The 18,383-nt window shown below is 38.5% G+C and overlaps 1 protein-coding gene across 6 annotated transcripts in view; it reads right to left on the bottom strand.

The window, feature by feature from the left end:
• The window catches only part of SPEN (spen family transcriptional repressor), a 101,321-nt gene that overhangs the window by 72,797 nt on the left and 10,141 nt on the right, over positions 1–18,383 (bottom strand). For 5 of the 6 annotated variants that reach the window (XM_048825457.2, XM_048825461.2, XM_048825464.2 and 2 more), the window contains exon 2: positions 3,738–4,058. In XM_048825457.2, coding sequence (XP_048681414.2) covers positions 3,738–4,058 — 321 coding nt within the window. Of the gene's footprint in view, positions 1–2,431; positions 4,059–18,383 lie in introns of those variants that run through there. The other variant, XM_048825460.2, reaches the window with a different exon arrangement.

Raw genomic sequence — 18,383 nt, 5'->3', positions numbered from 1 at the left:
ATATATCAATTTTTTTCACATTTTCATGTGGAATTTGAATTTTTTTTTTTAAAGTAAGCCTTTATAACTTAAGTGAAACCATTTTTTTCCGCATCTTTCGTCTAATTTTTAAAAATGTTAATGAACTTTAACATTTATTTTCCATTTTATGATTATGTTTCTGCAGAAATATCATTACAAATTAGGCTACAGCCATGAAAGCCTCAGTGCAAAGCATGACCCGGAAGTAAGAAGCTGCTTTCAAAAGGGGTTATATCTAAGGTCCTATTTCATTCGTGATATTGTGGACATTGCAGATTCAGCAATATTAGGCTTCCACCGCAATTTTGTTTTAAATTCGCTTGCTCTGCAGTCCCCAATTTTGCATACATTTTAAGGTTTGCACCACACACTTTTCCCACCCCATTAGTACATTAAATGATCTTGGAGCATTTTGGGCAGGGCTTTTAACCAGGGTGGGGTGAGCAGGGCAGCCACCCAGGCACAAAGTGGGGGGAAGAGAATGGGCAGAAAAATTATGGAAAAAAAAACAGTAGGGGGTAGAGCAGCACAGAAGTAAGGTGGGCATTACCATGCCCGCTGCAGGGCTCTGCCCCCTACCAGTTTCCTTCCTCATTTTTATGCTCTCTGCCCTTCTCCCCACACCCCCGGCAGTTTGCCCTGCCCTCATTACAGCCCTGTACTTGCAGCAAATTGTCTGGTTATCAAAAAATTCACAAGTATAACATAACAGTTGAGTGTTTATATTGTTCCAGCAAATTTTTTTTTAAACAAATAGGTCTACTGTGGCTTTTCCAAATTATTGCTGTTAATAAAGGCCCATTATTACTTTTCCACAATTGTCCATGTCTTGTCCACAAATCAGCCACAATTATTTGAAGATCATTCCGTGATTCAGATACGGTCTTAGTTAGCTCCCACAGAGAAACCCAGAAAATTAGGTTTTCTTTAAAACGTTTCCATCCTCATTACAAGGAGTTTTGATATTATCAGAATTCTACACCTAGAGTCCTGGGTATGTTGCTCCTCCTAAACAAATATTTTGATTGCTAATATCAGAAAAAATAAATGGCTAAATCTCAAGGATAACTAACTAACTATCAAAGAGGATGGAAGTCCCAAAAAGTATTAAAACCTCACATGAAGAGATATAAACATACCCAAAAAAGCTAATTTAATTAAGATTTTCAATTCGTTATTGCAGTCAAAGGATTTATATATCCTCCCTCTGCCACTGAAACACATTGGTTTAAAGTAGCTAAGGCCCATTCTGTGTTTCAATATTAAAAACATTTTGTACATCATTGGAGGACAGTTGTATGTTCTATGAATGTTAGTGTGCTATCTCAATTAAGGGTATAACAAAAATTGAAAGATGAAGTTAACAGAATATTTCAGATAGCTTAGTATTCTACTTTAGTCAGGTACCAGGACGGTACGTCTTCAAGACATGTCTACAAAATGACAGATTAAGAATGATAGAGAACACATCAAATGATTGAAAAACATTTTCACAATTATAAATATGCCAGTGTCTATGTTAACTTCAAACTCTAATTATCCATTTTATGAGGAACATTTTAACCTCTCCCCTCTACCGTCTCAGATTCTTCCTGGAGAACCAATTAATTATCAATTCCCTGGATCTTAATAACCCAACTCACTCCATAGTTCCTCCTCTTCTGCCACATCATAGGATTTGTCTTCTATCAAAAATCATGGAAATATTTCAGTTTTTTCAAACTGGTAGTTGGATTAGAATCTTCCTTGATGAATATCTTCAAAAGTTACCTCAGTAATTTACAAATATGCCCCACAGAAGCCCTGGATCCATAATTCCTACACTATACCTATCCTATATTTCTTACACTCTGCCTCACCTTAAGGTTGCATACCAGTAAGTGCCTGCCTAGACTGCATTTTTTCCTCCCAACTCTCTTTAAAAAAAAGCTAACGACGCTAACAAAAATTGGAATTTTATTTTACAAACTCTTGTCCTATTTAAAATTCATTACATATTCTTCTACTTACATGTCTTTTGCTTGTAACTATGGATTAGAACACTATTTCCAGGCCTAACAAATAAGAGTTTCTCTTTCTTTCACCCTTTTGAAGGAACAAGATCAACAATTTTATCAATGATTGCATTTAGCATCCTATCAAATGTTAGCCAGTGAAAGATAATTTAATGATGTTACAGAAAAAGCAATACTGCTAGAAGGTTACTGTTATAGCTGACATAAAAGAACAAAGTCCTTATCCATTAAAAGGACACAGAAGACAGACAAGAGCTAGCAGAGCTGAACATCTAATGGCTACAGTGCTTTTCTGATTTATCTATTAGTACAAAGAACTACTGGAGTTAGTGGAAAGAGAGGGTTTGACTTGGGTTAGGAGAGGGGCTAATATACACAGGGCAGGGCATACCAACCTTTTCCAAGTGTGGAAACACGACCTATATTCCCAATTAAATCTAGGGAGAGAATTGTGACCATAACTTCCCCAATTTTGGCCCCTCTTATAGGGGTAATCCACCTTCTTAATGGGTAAGGGTGTCAAATGATATTTTAGATGAACCAACAAGAAAAACATCTGAGTGACAAGATAAAAAAAAAATCCACAGGAAGCAAGTAGTCCCAAACTGAAACCATAACTCTGAAACCCCCAGACTTCTTTCTTGAGACAGCTGACACTTAGAAATGCATCCATTATTTTAATTTCCAGCCCTAAGTCTGAATCAAGCAGCTGGTAGAAGTACACCCAATGTTTGAGGGAATGCATCATGGCTGGCCAGCCGGTATCCTCTATCCATCTTTGTAACCATCCAGCCCAGTCAATTTTGATTGATGTATCCACAAACTGATAATTAGCACCATGTCCTTAAAACTAAAGTACCTTTAACTGTGCAGTAGCAAATGGCTTTTTAAGATACTAGATAGTAATCCACTCCCCTTGGCTGTACACCATCATATACATCTTGGCTGTAAAGCATCCCATAAATTCAAGGCAGTGGTTCTTATTCCAGTACTTTTAGAATGACTATAATTTCCAAATTTTAGAAATGTCCATCTTTTTTTTTTTTTTTTTTTTTTTGACAATACCATCAGGAAGAATAATCCCAAAAATCTGGAACTGATGTAGATCCAAAATGGAAACATCAAAAGCTGCCTTCAATCTTCTTCATCCAATACATATTTCCATGCCTAAATGTTGTTTGTAGAATCCAAGATGCTGCATCACTGAAGTCTACTAGAAATTTTTGGTGACAATCCAATTAATATATAAAAACTGTATATAGTAAAAACTGAGGGCTAAGCATCAAGCTTTCAAATCTTATTTTCTAATATTCCGAAGATACTCCATATAGAACTTGTGCTGCAGCAATAGAGTTCCATCTGGTAGCCGGGATACATCCGAATAAGGCCTGAATTTTATCCAAAAAAATGTAATCATTACTTCTAGAAGAATAACTCCAATATCGATGCTGGCCACAGGAAATCTTCGATCTTAATATCACCTTATTTCAAGAGTAGATATCCAACCAGCTGCAGAAAACATCCTCTATGGATCCACAAGATACCAGCCACTGGGATAGGAATCACTTCCGTTTCCAACCCAAAATAGGAAACATAGATAATTCCCAAACTTTTAAATCCATCTGGGGGCCCTATATATGAGTTTGCGTTTCTCACCATATCAAATACAAAATACCTGCCTAGAGAAACCTTGGAACTTACCCATCAAGTCTCCGCTCATAACGTCCTTCCCGTGCATGAAGTGATGGTGGGGGGCCATAAGTGGGGCCCCCCCCACCTCCTCTGAACCCAGAAACCTCTCTACTACGAGATGCTATGGAAACTGTATCATCCAATCCCCGAGCAGCACTCGGAATGGTTCCTGGTTCATTATAATCCGTCCGTAGGTCTCTATCTCCCATTTTGTTGACAGAATTGTGTGCCTTCTGTGCACTTTTGATGTCCACAAAATCCACAAAGGCCGCCACTCCACCTTCTGACCCCCTTTTGGGGAGAATTTTGACACTTTCAACACGTCCATATCTGCAAAAAAACAAAGCAAAGCAAATATATTAATGCTAATACAAAAGATCACATTAAAAATACTGAAGTGTAAAAAAAATACATATTCAAACAATTGAGTCTTCTAAATAGTAAGTAAACTAATTTCAAAATAAGGATTTGTTTGTTTTTCTAGGTGGCTGTTTAAGAGGAAAATTACCATTTATACTTTCAGTAACTATTTTCAGGCTTCTTTCCTTTTTGATCAGAGAAGCATTTCTGGTTAGGCTACTAAGAGATCCATCTTAATAGAATATATTCCCAAACAACAACATCCTAAGAAATAAAAAGGCATTTATAGTTACAATCGTACTCCTAATTTTTAATCTCGACATAATTAACCTTCCAAAACTGCAAAAATAATTACAAATAAAGTTGTAACACTAAGAAAAAACTTGACAGCTATTTTACTACTCTGATCTAAATTTAGATAATTCAGTGTTAAAATAATGTTGTTAATTCTGATACTGATTTCTGATCTCAAACTTATTTACAATAGCTTCTCAGTTTGATTTTAAAGTGTGACCTACAAATTCACCACTGAACTATGCTACTAGAATTCAACTTTAAACTCCCCACTATGAAACAACAACACACCAGTTACATTCATGAAAGCTTTAAGTAATATGACATGACCCTGATGTTAAGTAACTGCAACGCAGTATAAGTTGTAACCATGGCTTATTAATAATAGCAAGGATTTAATCAATTATGGATATGAATTCACCTCCTTGCAAAAAAACTACAAGCAACATACTACAATAACTTGTATAAACTGATAAACAAAAAAATTTAAAAGACAGGAAGATGAAGACTATCTAGTGTTAAGTATATTTTTGAAACAGTTTAGAGGCACTATGTATGCCAAGCTCCACATTAAAATTTTGAACAGCCAATTCACTCAGTCAAGACGTTTCTAAAAAGCAGATAATGGCATTTTATTGCATACGTTAATCAGTTACAAAAAATAAAAGAGTTCCAAAATGTAAAATGTAGAATTTGGAAGCTCTTGACAAACTGGGTTGGAATATGCAAGAGAAAGAATAAGAAATATTTATAAATCGTAAAGACAAGGATTACAAAAATTAGTATGACTGATTCATGAGGATACAGTAAGTTGTTATAAAATTTGTGATAAAAAGGTAAAATTACACACAGTTAAACCTTAAGCAATATCAAAACTGTTCTCAGCTACTTGCTCCAGGAGGAAAAAGAGGTCACAATCAATAGCAAGCATCTCATGGGAGAAGATTATTTCAGGAGCTATGTTTAACTGCGTTACATGCATGAATTTCATTAACAGTTTAAATAAAATTGCAAAAGCTACTCCACGAGTGGACTTCCCAATCATATGCTATTGAAATCTAGATGTAGATTCTATCTTCCTCTGTTTCATACAGTACCAAACATACTATTCACTATTCAGTAAATAGTACATGTAGTTAACAAAAGCATCTTTAAAATTAAGTGAACAGGTTGCTGGTTAAACATAAAAGCTTTGGGCAGCACTGTGAATGAAAAGCAGCATGGAGGAGACAGAACTTAGGGTATGTCTACACTGCCCACATTACAGCACTGCCACAGCAGCGCCAGCACTGTGAGAAGGGCAGTATAGTCACGCTTTATCACTGGAGGAGAGCTCTCCCAGCAATTTAAAAACAAAAAACAAAAACACCACACCACACACCCCAAATGAATGGTGGTAGTGTCTATAATGGCGCTTTTCAGAGCTAAAACTTTTGTTGCTCAAGGGGGTGTTTTTTCACACCCCTGAACGACGAAAGTTTTAGCGCTGAAATTGGCAGTGTAGACTGCCTAAGTGTGAAAATAGAGCTTCCAGTGTCTGGCACTTTAAAACAGATACAGGTACTGCCATTTGCCTTAAATTAAAGGAAAAGTAACAGTCTGCCCTTGATGTTCACCCCTTTTACAAGACTATGAAGTTTTGTACAAAGTATGCCTTGTGAGGTATCATTTGAAAACACAATTTGCCACACACATTTTACCAGAACAATAATGATCAGCAACACTATATGTAAAATTATAAAATTCTACTTTATGACATTACTGAGACATAGTCCAAGTTTAGAAAAGCAGCCACAAACCAGTTCCTCAGAGACAAAAGGCAAACTGATGCCTTAGCCAGGGGTCAACAAAATCCAAGGGACCACCACCTGGTTTAGTGATAATTGTTTGGCAGGAAAAACGGTGAGAGAGAAATTTACACCTTGGCAAACAAACAGCTGGAGGTTCCTATCCCCACAATCTGTCGTCTCCTGAACCCTCACTGAAGAAGATTCTCAAAGAATAAGAATAAATTCTTCAAGTATAAGAATGAGGGTCAGACCTCAAGTTATATCTCTGCTTCTCTATCTACCCACATGACATCAACAAGATCTGAAGAACAAAGGCGGCAGCACTGAATTGGGGGAAGAGATCCTGACCGAAAAGAGTCCAGCCAGTAAGACTGCTAAAACATGTGGTGAGAGACCTTTGCTTTGAATTCACTTAGCGTGTTAAGTTAGATATTAGTTACGTTTTACTTTTCATTTTCTTATACAAATTCTGACTTTTATGCCTCATTTCTTGTAATCACTTAAAAATCTAACTTGTTTTATTTAAACCAGTGTGCTTGGATTGAAGTGCTTGGGAAACTCCATTTGAGATAACAGGATTTGTGCATATCATTTTCTATTAATAAAAAGACAGACTTTATATGCACTTGTGTTGTACTACCCAGCCCTCTCCTGGCCAAGACACACATTTCTTGGGGAAAGTCTGGGACTGGGAATTTGCTGGTGTTACTCTGCAGTGTAATTCAAGAGTGGCTGGCCACAGAACTCATACAACGTAGCTGGGAGTAATTTACATGCTAGATATTGTCAGAGCAGATCAGGAATGGTTGCTCTCGCAGCATAAAAGGAACCCTCGGTCGGAGAACTGACGGGACACAGCTGTTCAACAGTCCAGATGGCACCCTGGGGGGGGTATCACAGATATTAATATTACAATTTAAAAGCACTTTACAAAAACCCTCAGAAGGTTATACCAAAATCACTAGAAAAATTGCACTGGAATAAATTCTCAAAATCCACAATTTTCACTCTCAGTTTTTCTGTATTTACAGAATATTCGAAGGCTACTTTCAGAAGGAGGGGCTTCTCAAAGTTTCCCGCCAGCTCAGAGGTTGTGGTACGTGGGATAGTTGTATTAGGACTTGCATTTAAAACAATATTTGCAGAGACCAGAAGAAAAAGGAATATGGTAGAGAAATAGTGAGGGGGATAATAAGAACGTACAAAGAAACAAGATGTTTAAGAGTAAAAAGAAGAGGATGGAAGGAAAAAAGTGAGCAGAGGCCCTTTGGGTAAAGTGAGATTAACTGTCCTCATGGTCATTTATGGTAATCTAGTATTTCAGTCACACCAGTCAATATTATCTGATTCCCACCAGAACATTTAAACAAACAAAAAAAACCCACCACACTGGCCCCCTACAAGACTAAAAAAGGAAAAGATGAGAAAGCGCTGAGTGTTTCGATTTTGTTTTCCTTTGAGTTTATGAATTCAGCGTGTAGTACTTAGTGTATCAATTTGCATTTTTATTTTCTCAACATTCACAAATCCAAATTGACAGTGTTTTTCCATACTTTGTTTTCAGCAACAACTGAATCATGAACTCCTCACAAAAAATATAATCCCAAGGACCTTTGTGAGTACAATTATATATAGCCTAGCTAACAATGAAGTAGTGCCATCTGTCAGTTACATTTCACACAAGTGCTCTTAAAATACTGGTTTCCACTTACTATCCTGACAAACTTTTCCCATTTTGCTAGTTATGGCACTTTCAAGTTTATAAAAATTTATTTAAAAAAAAATCCAGGAGCTGCTTGTACTCACCATAGGTGAAACTGAGATCTAGTAATCTACCAAATGTTCATCTATGCTTTTATTTAAGTTATGGGAGAACAAGAAGTGCAGTACATGCCGTACATCAACAGAATTTGATCCTCATGCACACCAAAGAAGCAAAGAACAATACTATGTCTTTTATACCCAAATCCCAAATGATCTATTAGCAAGTTTTATACTATAAATGGCATGCTCAAACAACAATTTGCTTGACAAATGGTTTTAATTCTTGTGTAAAAAACTACTTTGAGTGCTGTGAAATGCAGAATCATAATTTTATTTATTTCAAACAAAAAAATACTTTGTTCAATCTCTTGTATCTTAGATTACAAATTTACATGAGATTTAGTGCAATACTTTTAAATAGTCTGATAATACAATTGATCTTTGCTGAATGCCTGAAATAGTCTTCCTTAAATGTTAGAGGAACAGATAACTTCACTGCACAAAAACCCATGGATTTTCCCAGTGGGCTGTTTAGGCAGGCAAAAGCATGAGCCATTTAAATTACTCTGGTATCCTACTTCTATGGCAGCAATAGCCCTAAATAATCCAACTTTAATTGAGATGATTCATTTTAATCTCTCCACCATCTAGATGCTAAAATGTATGTGCAGCTTGAGTATGCTGCACTATAGCCGTGACGTGCAATGGGGATGACTTGTGATAATCGCCTTTCTTGGAGGGGGCCGGGGGTGGACAAGCAAGCAAGGGGAGAAGAAAAAAGAAAGAAAAAAAAAGAGGAGAGAGAGCGCTAAGCGTCCAAAGCCAGTTGCTGACACAGGAAGATTTGCATTTTCCTTGCCCCAACGCGGTCTATGCCCTTTGATTACACACATTCTATAGTACCCCATCGTGAAGATTAATCTGTCTAGTGATCCGATCCAGCCCCACCCATTGGCTGCTATCCGGGCTGCTCCTGGTTTTGCAGTTGCTGATAGAAGGGGAACTGCATTGCTCCATGCTATTTGATCCTAAAGGGAGAGGAGGGGAGATCTGCAATGCTGCATCACAAGGCAGGTTACTGCAGCAGAACAATACATTACAAGAAAATGATACTTTCTAGAGCGTTGGGGGAGGAGAAGCAGCACTAAGGATACATTTCAATATTGTGGTCGCAAGTTAATGCAAGATGGCGGGAGATACACTGCAAGGAGCAGCAGCAGAGCAAACAGGGACTTCGTGTGGTGCAACCTTTGTCCGCAATCGGAAGGGCTGGGAAGAGGGGACAAGAGGACAACAAAAGCCGTCACGACCTTCGGTAACGTTGGCAGAGGGAGGGGCTCCTCTGAAACCTTCAGGTCGTGTATTTATATTTATGCGTCAGTCCTTTCCAATAAGTCTGTTTCACAATCACAGGCAGACAGATCTGAAAACAAAGAAGATCGTTTGCCGTGCTTTAAACTCTGCCAACCCTAAAGAAAACAAGGCTTTTTAATGCCTCTTCCCATGTCTACCTCATGCTGATTAATCAGTAACTACCAGGGTGTCGACGGGCAGTTATTAATCTCGCTATACAATGCAGCATTTCAGTGACTCGCAGCAGGAAGCTGAAACTTCAGGAACTGTTGTTTTCTGATTATTCTGTAAAGAAGAATGCAGAGGCCATATCTTTCTCTGTCTGGAGAAGCAAACTAGAATTCTAAAATACAGAGATGGAAGAGACCGATTAGGTCACTGAGTCCCCCTCGCTGTCAGTGCAGGATTGCAACAAGGGGCTGTAAACAAAAGTGGGGTGCCCTTTTTTTTTTTATTATTGCTAGATCATTATTGTTCAATCCGACTAAGCTCCACCTACACTAATCCAGCTTTTCAAACGCGGAAGAGGAATTAATGATTTAAACTCTGTTGTATTCATTGTACAGCCAGCATCTCTATAATCAAGCAACTAAAATGTCTCTGGACTCTCGATATGGCTGCTGTGCGCGCCCGTTTCTCCGTCCCTCAACATCATCCCCCCGCCCGCATCTTTGCCTCACAAACAGGCAAACAATGGCCAGTCTGGGAAACACTTCCCTCCACCAATCCAAAGCCAGCCTCTCTCCTCCTCCCTAGGACCAACGTGTCACTGAGACAAAGCCCTGCTGACTGGGGAGGAGACAGAAGAGACAAGGCAGCAGTTTGCCAAAGTCATCTCTCCCTAAACAACTTTCTTTACGCAAATCAGTAACAAGGAAATTAAAAAGCTAAAGGCTATAGCCATTGCTGGGTCAGAAGGGTACCTTTGCATGGCTGACGTTTTTCACTGCAACAATTAGCCACTTGGTTTCACCACAAATTAGATATTTATCACAACTATTCACTCTTCTGAACAGTTTCAACTATTCCTTAAGTAAATATTTTTAAACACAGGGCTACTGTAAAGGAGCTGGATGGCAAAAGATTTAAACAAATATTTTAATTTGGTTTTACTCATATAAATTAGTTAGGCTCTCAAATCTTATTACCTGTATTTCAGGCAAATTCTGCTTTAAGAAATAGAAGGCAAAGAACCAGTTTTTACTGACATTTCAAAAAAAAACAACAACATTTCTTGAATTAGACATATTACAGAAATAAAATAAAATGTCCTGCCTCCCTTATCCCCTTAACTCCTGTAATCTCAAGAGGAGCTCTCAGCAAGTACACCAGCCCCATATGCAGATATTTTCAACACCACAAAAATGTGTAATTTCAATCCCAGGTGCAGAAAAGCCTCTTTACATTTTGCTTCAATCTCATTATCAGTTAGCATAATAAAAATCCTACTTACAGTAACAAGACACAACAGCAAACAAAAAACTAATTTATCATTTCCATGTATTTCTCCAACACTAGATATTGACCATGACACATCACAAGGTGTGCTGTTACAGCAGGACACCTGCACATCTGAAATTCATTTGTAAGGTACAAAATGAAAAGGCAAATACCTTCAGCCTCCTGAGAAATGCAGCTATTCTACCTGTGCAATGCCCAAACTCTCCCTCTTTTTAAATTATGATATAACTGAAGGACACAGATCCTGACTTGTTAGAGTGCTCTCACAGTCTGAAGCTTTGACGACCAATCATTCTTCTTTTCCCACTGATATTTTTTATAATAAAACAACATTAACTGATACAATCATTATCCAGATGGCTAGATCAGCCTGACCCATTTTATAACTTTAGACTAGTCCAAAAATTAGATGCCAGGGACTATTCTAAATCTGTGCTCTCTTTCATATTAAAGAAAACTTTACTGGTTAAAAGGCACAGCAATGTAAAATATACACATGCTATATTGTAACACAGGCTTATAGATTCATTCCTTTGGATTTTTTTTTAGCTAGCCTAGCAGAGCTTTTTTAATCCAGAGCTTCTATTCACTTGAGTTCTAGAGTATTCCGCTATTCAGGACACATCAGTTTTAGACTCCTAAATCCTTTGTGACATTTTTTTGCCTCGCAGAACAGGACAATAAGGAACTACTGTTGATCAATGTAAATGCTTCTTACATGCCAGAGGAATAACAGAATTTCCAGTTGAATCACTGCACACTCTAGCTTAGTCTATAACCTAGTACAGAGTCAGGAATCACTTTTGACAACAGCTGTCACGAACAAATCCCAAGGAAGCAGTGCTTAAAAGGTTTAACTATGGTTTATGGTTTAAAAGTCTAACAATGTAGAAGGGACAAAACCATCTTCTGCACCATTACATGAACTGTACCAAAAACGGTCTTGTCGACACAATCTGTAAAAGTTTTCAACACCCACAGCTGAAGACAAAGGCCATGAGACTACAACATGAAGAGACTTAGAGTATGCGTAGAACAATGTAAAAAATAATACCACAGCGAGTCTCAGAGCATGGGTCAACTGATTTGGACTCATTAAGGGTCTAAAAATAGCAGTGTAGACATTCCAGCTGAGTCTGGAGCCCAGAATTGGAGAGCCTCCCCACTTACCAAGTTTCCAAGCCTGGGCTCCAGCCCCAGCAGCAACAGCTACACTGCTATATTTAGCCCCATAGTGCTAACCCAAGTCAGTATTTACAAGCTTGGGAATATAGTTCTGATTAACTTGTTGGGTTTTTTCCCCTTATGAATGAAAACGCCATGGAAATATTTTTTCACCACATGGCTCAATTTGAAGTAAAGCAGAAAACAAATATTAGGCAATTTTCCTAGGCAATTAGGAAATTTTGGATTTCCATTTGTTAGAAACACTGGATTCCTTGTTAGAAACCAGATAAGCCTAATGGCCTGTGACGGGATGTTAGATGGGGTGGGATCTGAGTTACCCAGGAAAGAATTTTCTGTAGTATCTGGCAGGTGAATCTTGCCCATATGCTCAGGGTTTAGCGGATCGCCATATTTGGGGTCAGGAAGAAATTTTCCTCCAGGGCAGATTGGAAGAGGCCCTGGAGGTTTTTCGCCTTCCTCTGTAGCATGGGGTACGGGTCACTTGCTGGAGGATTCTCTGCTCCTTGAAGTCTTTAAACCACAATTTGAGGACTTCAATAGCTCAGATATAGGTGAGAGGTTTTTCCACAGGAGTGGGTGGGTGAAATTCTGTGGCCTGCATTGTGCAGGAGGTCAGACTAAATGATCATAATGGACCCTTCTGACCTTAGTATCTATGAATAAGCATATTTCATTCAATTTCCAAAATATCTATATGCAAAGTTTTGCACAGTGCTCTACAGACAACACTATATAAAGATAAGTATCATTATGCAATTTCCATTAGCCTGGTGAAAAATACAGCCCAACAAAATACCTCTGCATTTTTATATTGGGACTTCTGAAATTACATAAAAGGAGAACGAAGAGGTTAAGAGTTCTTTTCCTGCTAGAATCAGCTTTTCTTTGGTCTCCAAATTAATCCTGCAGTGCATATTCATAATTGTTAATCTGACCCTAAGCAACCTGAAAACTGTCTGATGTTATAAATACAAAGTGCAGGTTATTAAATACAAAAGGACTGACTGCTGAGTTTTACAGTTAAAGCCCGCATAAAACTTTAGTTGGCACTTTCATTAGACCAACAGGATATTTTACATTTCTTTGCACCACACAAATGCCAACTTCTTTCAATTTTCAGAGAACCCCAAATTAAGGTGTGCAACTCCTTCAATGTTAATAGCTGGTGAATAGCTACAGTACACTCCATCAGATATTTTGGAAATTGAATGAAATATGCTTATCTGGTTTCTAACAAATGGAAATCCAAAATTTTCCATTTTAAATATCAGGCCTAAAATTTGATTTCTGCTTTACTTCAAATTGAGCCATGTGGTGAAAAAATATTTCCATGGCGTTTTCATTCATAAGGGAAAAAAACCAACAAGTTAATCAGAACTATATTCCCAAGCTTGTAAATATACAAATTTTAACAATTCAATTCTGTCTACATTATCATAGATACAAAACTGAATTCACTACATCCACTAAAATGTACATTTCAAGCCAAGTTTAAATAAACATTCAAAGAAAAGTAACCTGATGAATTCAGCTGCTAATCATTACTGCACCGCCACTCAAAACAACCTCAGAGAGAGAGTTATAATTTGTTAAATTAGATCTCAAAAGCTGATTTACAAATACAGAAACTTACATACGGCTGCTGAACCCGCCAAGCAGCTGAACTTAAAAGAAGCCAAGAGCACTATCTACTATAAACATCTCTATCCAAATCTTAATTACTACAGGCCTCATCCAAAGTCCATGGAAGTCAATAGGTGACTTTCCATTGAATTCAATGACCTTTGGATCAGGTTCTATATTGGTTCTTGACATCACAGAAATACCAAAAACAGCTTGATTTAATGACTACTTGTAGCAGACTACTAACCTCATTCATGCTGCTGTCCCTTCAAGATAAATCTGCCTACTTTGGAAATGTGGAAAATATCTTTAATGTAACCATTTCTGCTTATTACAAATATCAAATGATACCCTTTGATATCCTTGATCTGATCTACTGAACAAGTTTTTATTTTCTTTTGAAATGTAACAAAATACTGCAGGATTGAAATGATGTTAAAACATTCTTGTAAAACAAATATAGATGTTAAGAGGCAAGCAACCAGCAAGGCCAGTTTATACCACTGATCCAAATACTGTATCTTTCTCAACACAAGAAGTCCAAAGTGGAGCAGATTTCTGGACCAACACCTTGTAAAGAGAAACTTGGGGTGTAAAATTAAAGCACTAGGTTTAAAGTAAAGGTAACAGAGGCAACCAGTAATCTATGGAGTACTTGCTGAAAGGCTCTGTACAGCAGACTGGTCTCATGGTGCTGGCTTTCCATGTTTCCAAGATGGTATATCACATTAAAGACAGCTAAAATATATATCAAAGACTTTTCTAATATTACTTTTCCCTGTAAGCAGCTGTAGTTGCCATAGGGATGTTAAAGCAATTGTGAGTGAGAGGGGAGGTGGTCTGCATGATTATGAATGGGAGAGTTCTCTTTAGATCTGGTTCACTCTATACAAAAGTTTGAGAAATTTTATATTAGCTTCATCAGCATACCATGCAAGAATTAAGCTACTGACATCATGGGAACGCTAGCATCCTGATTTTACTATGGGAATAGACAGTATGAAGGCAATGATTCAGAAAAGTGCCTTAATTATCCCACTCCTACTGTTTTCCAGTAGCAGTGCTTCTGGATAGCAATATTCTTCCAGCTCTGCTTCTCCAACATTTATTTACAGAGGCTTTTATTGAGCTTCCAGCCGCCAAGGTGGATACATATTAATGATTTAAATAAAGAAAATTTGTTTTATTTAAATTGTTTATTTTAAGTTACAATAAATTTTTACAAATAAACTTGCTTAAAATGAAATCTGAATACAATACAAAATAGAAGGCCTAAAATTATAAACTCTTAAAACATTTAAACAAAAAAATAAATCCATAAGTCCATGAGCCTCTATCAAAAAAGCTTTGAGTTAAAGGCTACTTTTCTATATAAAGAAAGAATCAGGAAAAGAAACATCCAACTTTTGAGGTCACGCTTCACCAATTGGCACAATAGCTCATGTACTGTATTAAGGGCTTATTTTGTTCAATAAAAATAAAATTTATTTGAACATACAAAACATATAAATTCCAGTTACCATCCTAATACAACTTGACACAAATCATGAGCAAAAAGTTAATCTAGTAAATAAGCAATATATTCTTCACCATTTTCTAACATACCAAAAATGAAAAATTGATAGAATCTGAAAATATTAAACTATATAATTGCTTAAATAGATACTTATAGTGTACCCTCCTAGGTAGTAAAAAGATGTACCAAATATAATGTGAAGGCTCTTAGTTGATGATGCCTACCATCATCCTCCGTAACTCATGGACAAGAGGTCCCTACAACCAATTTGGTACTGTCTCCAGCTATGGGTATACGGAAGTAAACCCACTTGGTGTAGTATAAGATGATGCTGGAGATCAATTATTATTCTGCCAAAACAGCTCTGCCACTATTTAATCTTCTGGCTTTGAAATGGTTTATGCTGAGCAGTTCCAATATTACTTTGATAAGATTTAGAAGTTCATGCTTTGTGACTAGGCACACATTTAGTACATCACATCAAAAATGAGACTAAGAAAGTTTTAGCATTAGTTTACAGAATTAAAATATTTTTCAAAGTTGTCTTTGTCATACTGTTCCTTTTTAAAAAAAATGCGAACAAAAGCATAGTTTCCTTTGCCTTTAACACAAAAGTCTGTATCTTTAAACAGAAGCTAACATTGTTGATGAAGGCTCTTAGATCACATGCAAGTCAAATACCATCTTGCCTATGTGGTGAGCTTTTGTAGCTAGTTTTTAAGAGAATAAAGAAACTTTTCCAATTCAAACACACTACATATTTCATGATTCCCCACTCTTCTCAGTGTATGCACAACGTGCCTTAGGTGGCACATGACCAGGATTTGGTCTACTGGATGGATCATTAGCTTCCCCGGCTTGGGCCAGGTCACAACCTACCTTTAGGTTGACATTGAAGACTTGGGTCTTTGCTAATGTAGGAGCCAGAGAAAAGTATAGCAGATGTCAACAATATAATTTTACACAGTGCATTTCCAAGAGTTCTGTTTTATGAAATATGTTTCAGATTACTTCATACATAGTCTTCATATTATCAATTTTATTCTGTTACCAGGTTAGTTACCAGTTGTCCTTTATACTTTGGTACATGGGAGTTTATTCTTTAAAAAGAAGCAAATATCTACAGTGGCTGATGAAGGGACACTACAGAACTCTTTCCCAGATGGTCTGGCTGTTGGGTCTTGCTGACATACTCAGGGTCTAACTCAGGGGTCTCAAACATGCGGCCCGTGCACGTGGTTATTTTCTGTGGCCCGCCAGCTCCCCGCGACCCCCTTGCCCCCCCCCCCCCAGCATTTACCTAGAGCGGCTCCGGCCCTCTGCACACCAGGGGCAGGGCAGGCTCCCTCCCTGCCTGCCTGCCCCGCCCCTGCATCGCTCCGGGAAGCAGCTGAGACCTGCGGGAAGGGGGGCATAGGGGTCTGTGTGTTGCCCTGGCTGCTCCTCCAGGTACCTCCCCCGAAGCTCCCATTGGCAGAGCAGCAGCCAGGGCAACACACAGACCCCCGTGCCCCTCTCTCCCAGGTCCCAGCCGCTTCCCGGAGAGAGGGCAGGGTGGGGCAGGGCAGAGAGGGAGACTGCCCTGCCCCTGGTGTGCGCTGGTCCAGACCCACCCCCCGAACCCCTCTTGCAGCCGAACCCCCTGCCCTGAGCCCCCTGCTGCACCCCGACCCCCTGACCTAAGCCCCTTGCCTCACCCCTCCTGCACCCTGACGCCCTGCCCTGAGCCCCCTCCTGCACCCCCTGGGGGCAGGGAGGGGGCAGAGTTGGGTGGGGAGTTCAGGAAAGGGGTTGGAATGGGGGCAGGGAAGGGGTGGGAAGAGGTGGAGCAGGGATGGGGCCTCACGGAAGGGGTGGAGTGGGGGCAGGGCTGGGGCAGCAGGGTGGGGGGTGTCAGTGGTGCGGCCCTCAGGCCAATGTACTAGTCCTCATGTGGCCCTCATTGTCATTTGAGTTTGAGACCCCTGGTCTAACTGATCAACCTATTTGGGGTTGGGAAGGAATTTTCCTCCAGGACAGATCGGCAGAAGCCTTGGTGGTCACTTGCAGATTTAAAGTAGTAAATGGTGGATTCTCTGTAACTTGAGGTCTTTAAATCATTATTTGAGGACTTCAGTAACTCAGCCAGAGGTTATGGGTCTATTACTGGAGTGGGTGGGTGAGGTTCTGTGACCTGCAATGTGCAGGAGATCTGACTACATCATCATGATGGTCCTTTCTGACCTTGAAATCTAGGAGTAAGACTTTAATGTTGTGTTGTGTTTTTAAGGACCACTGTGTTTTTATTTGTTACATGGACAGGCCTCTCTAAAAAAGTTTAGATTTTTATTCCTTCATTACAAGTTTTTATATAACATGTGCTGCAATTATAGAGTACAGCAGATTGAATAAAAACCATCAAAATATTGAAGCTATGACACAATTAGCACTTTAAGTAAAGCCCTCACTCCACCCTAAGACATCACTGTAAAACATTAATGAAGTTTTAGTCATACTGGGGGAGCCCAATATTAAAGAAAACCCATAAACAGAATATTGAGAATACTTCAAACAAACAGGGAGGTGAAACACTTCTGTAGTTCCACTATTATCCCAGTAGAATCACTAGGTTTTAAAGATGACAAGCAAGCTATTTGTTAGTCCAGTTTACAAAACAGTGACCTTTGTCTAAAGCTAACCATTTACAATGACCAACAGAACAACACAAAGATCTTATGAATGTAAGCCATTAACTGGTTGCACAATGTTTGATTTTCCAGCTTCAGGATCACGTTTCCCAAGAGTTTTAAATTGGCATGCTGAAGAGGTGGCTAAACAAATCAGATTATAGTGATTAAATAATTATATTTTCAATTTATTCCTTAGTTCACTGTTTAAATATTTTCCTTTTTCTTCAATTATTGTCATCTAAGAACACCATGAAAGCTCACAATTAATCACCCTCCAATGAAGAATGCACTAAATAACTAACAAGACAGCTTTTGCTAGTGGGCACTTGGTAGCAAAAACAAAACTCAACCAACACAGCAGCAGCTTCACAAGGCAGCTTCTGAAAGTCTCAGTTCCAAACTCCTCCTCCATGAACCAAGCAATCTGCTCTTCACTACAGTGCTGAAAGATAGTGGAGAAGGGACAGAAATATCTGTACAACTTTATTCTGACGTTTCCCCACTTCCTCAAGGATTCACCAAGGAATAATCTTTTTAAACTGATTATTTCTACTTTGGAAGTGGATTTAATGAGGCCAGTCCTTGTTTGCTGGGAAAACATGAAGGTGCTACAGCTATACGGATATATAATCATCTC

The sequence above is a fragment of the Caretta caretta genome, chromosome 18 (assembly GCF_965140235.1).
Source record: "Caretta caretta isolate rCarCar2 chromosome 18, rCarCar1.hap1, whole genome shotgun sequence".
In the NCBI taxonomy this organism is placed as follows: domain Eukaryota; kingdom Metazoa; phylum Chordata; order Testudines; family Cheloniidae; genus Caretta; species Caretta caretta.
This window is presented reverse-complemented; position numbering and strand designations above follow the sequence as displayed.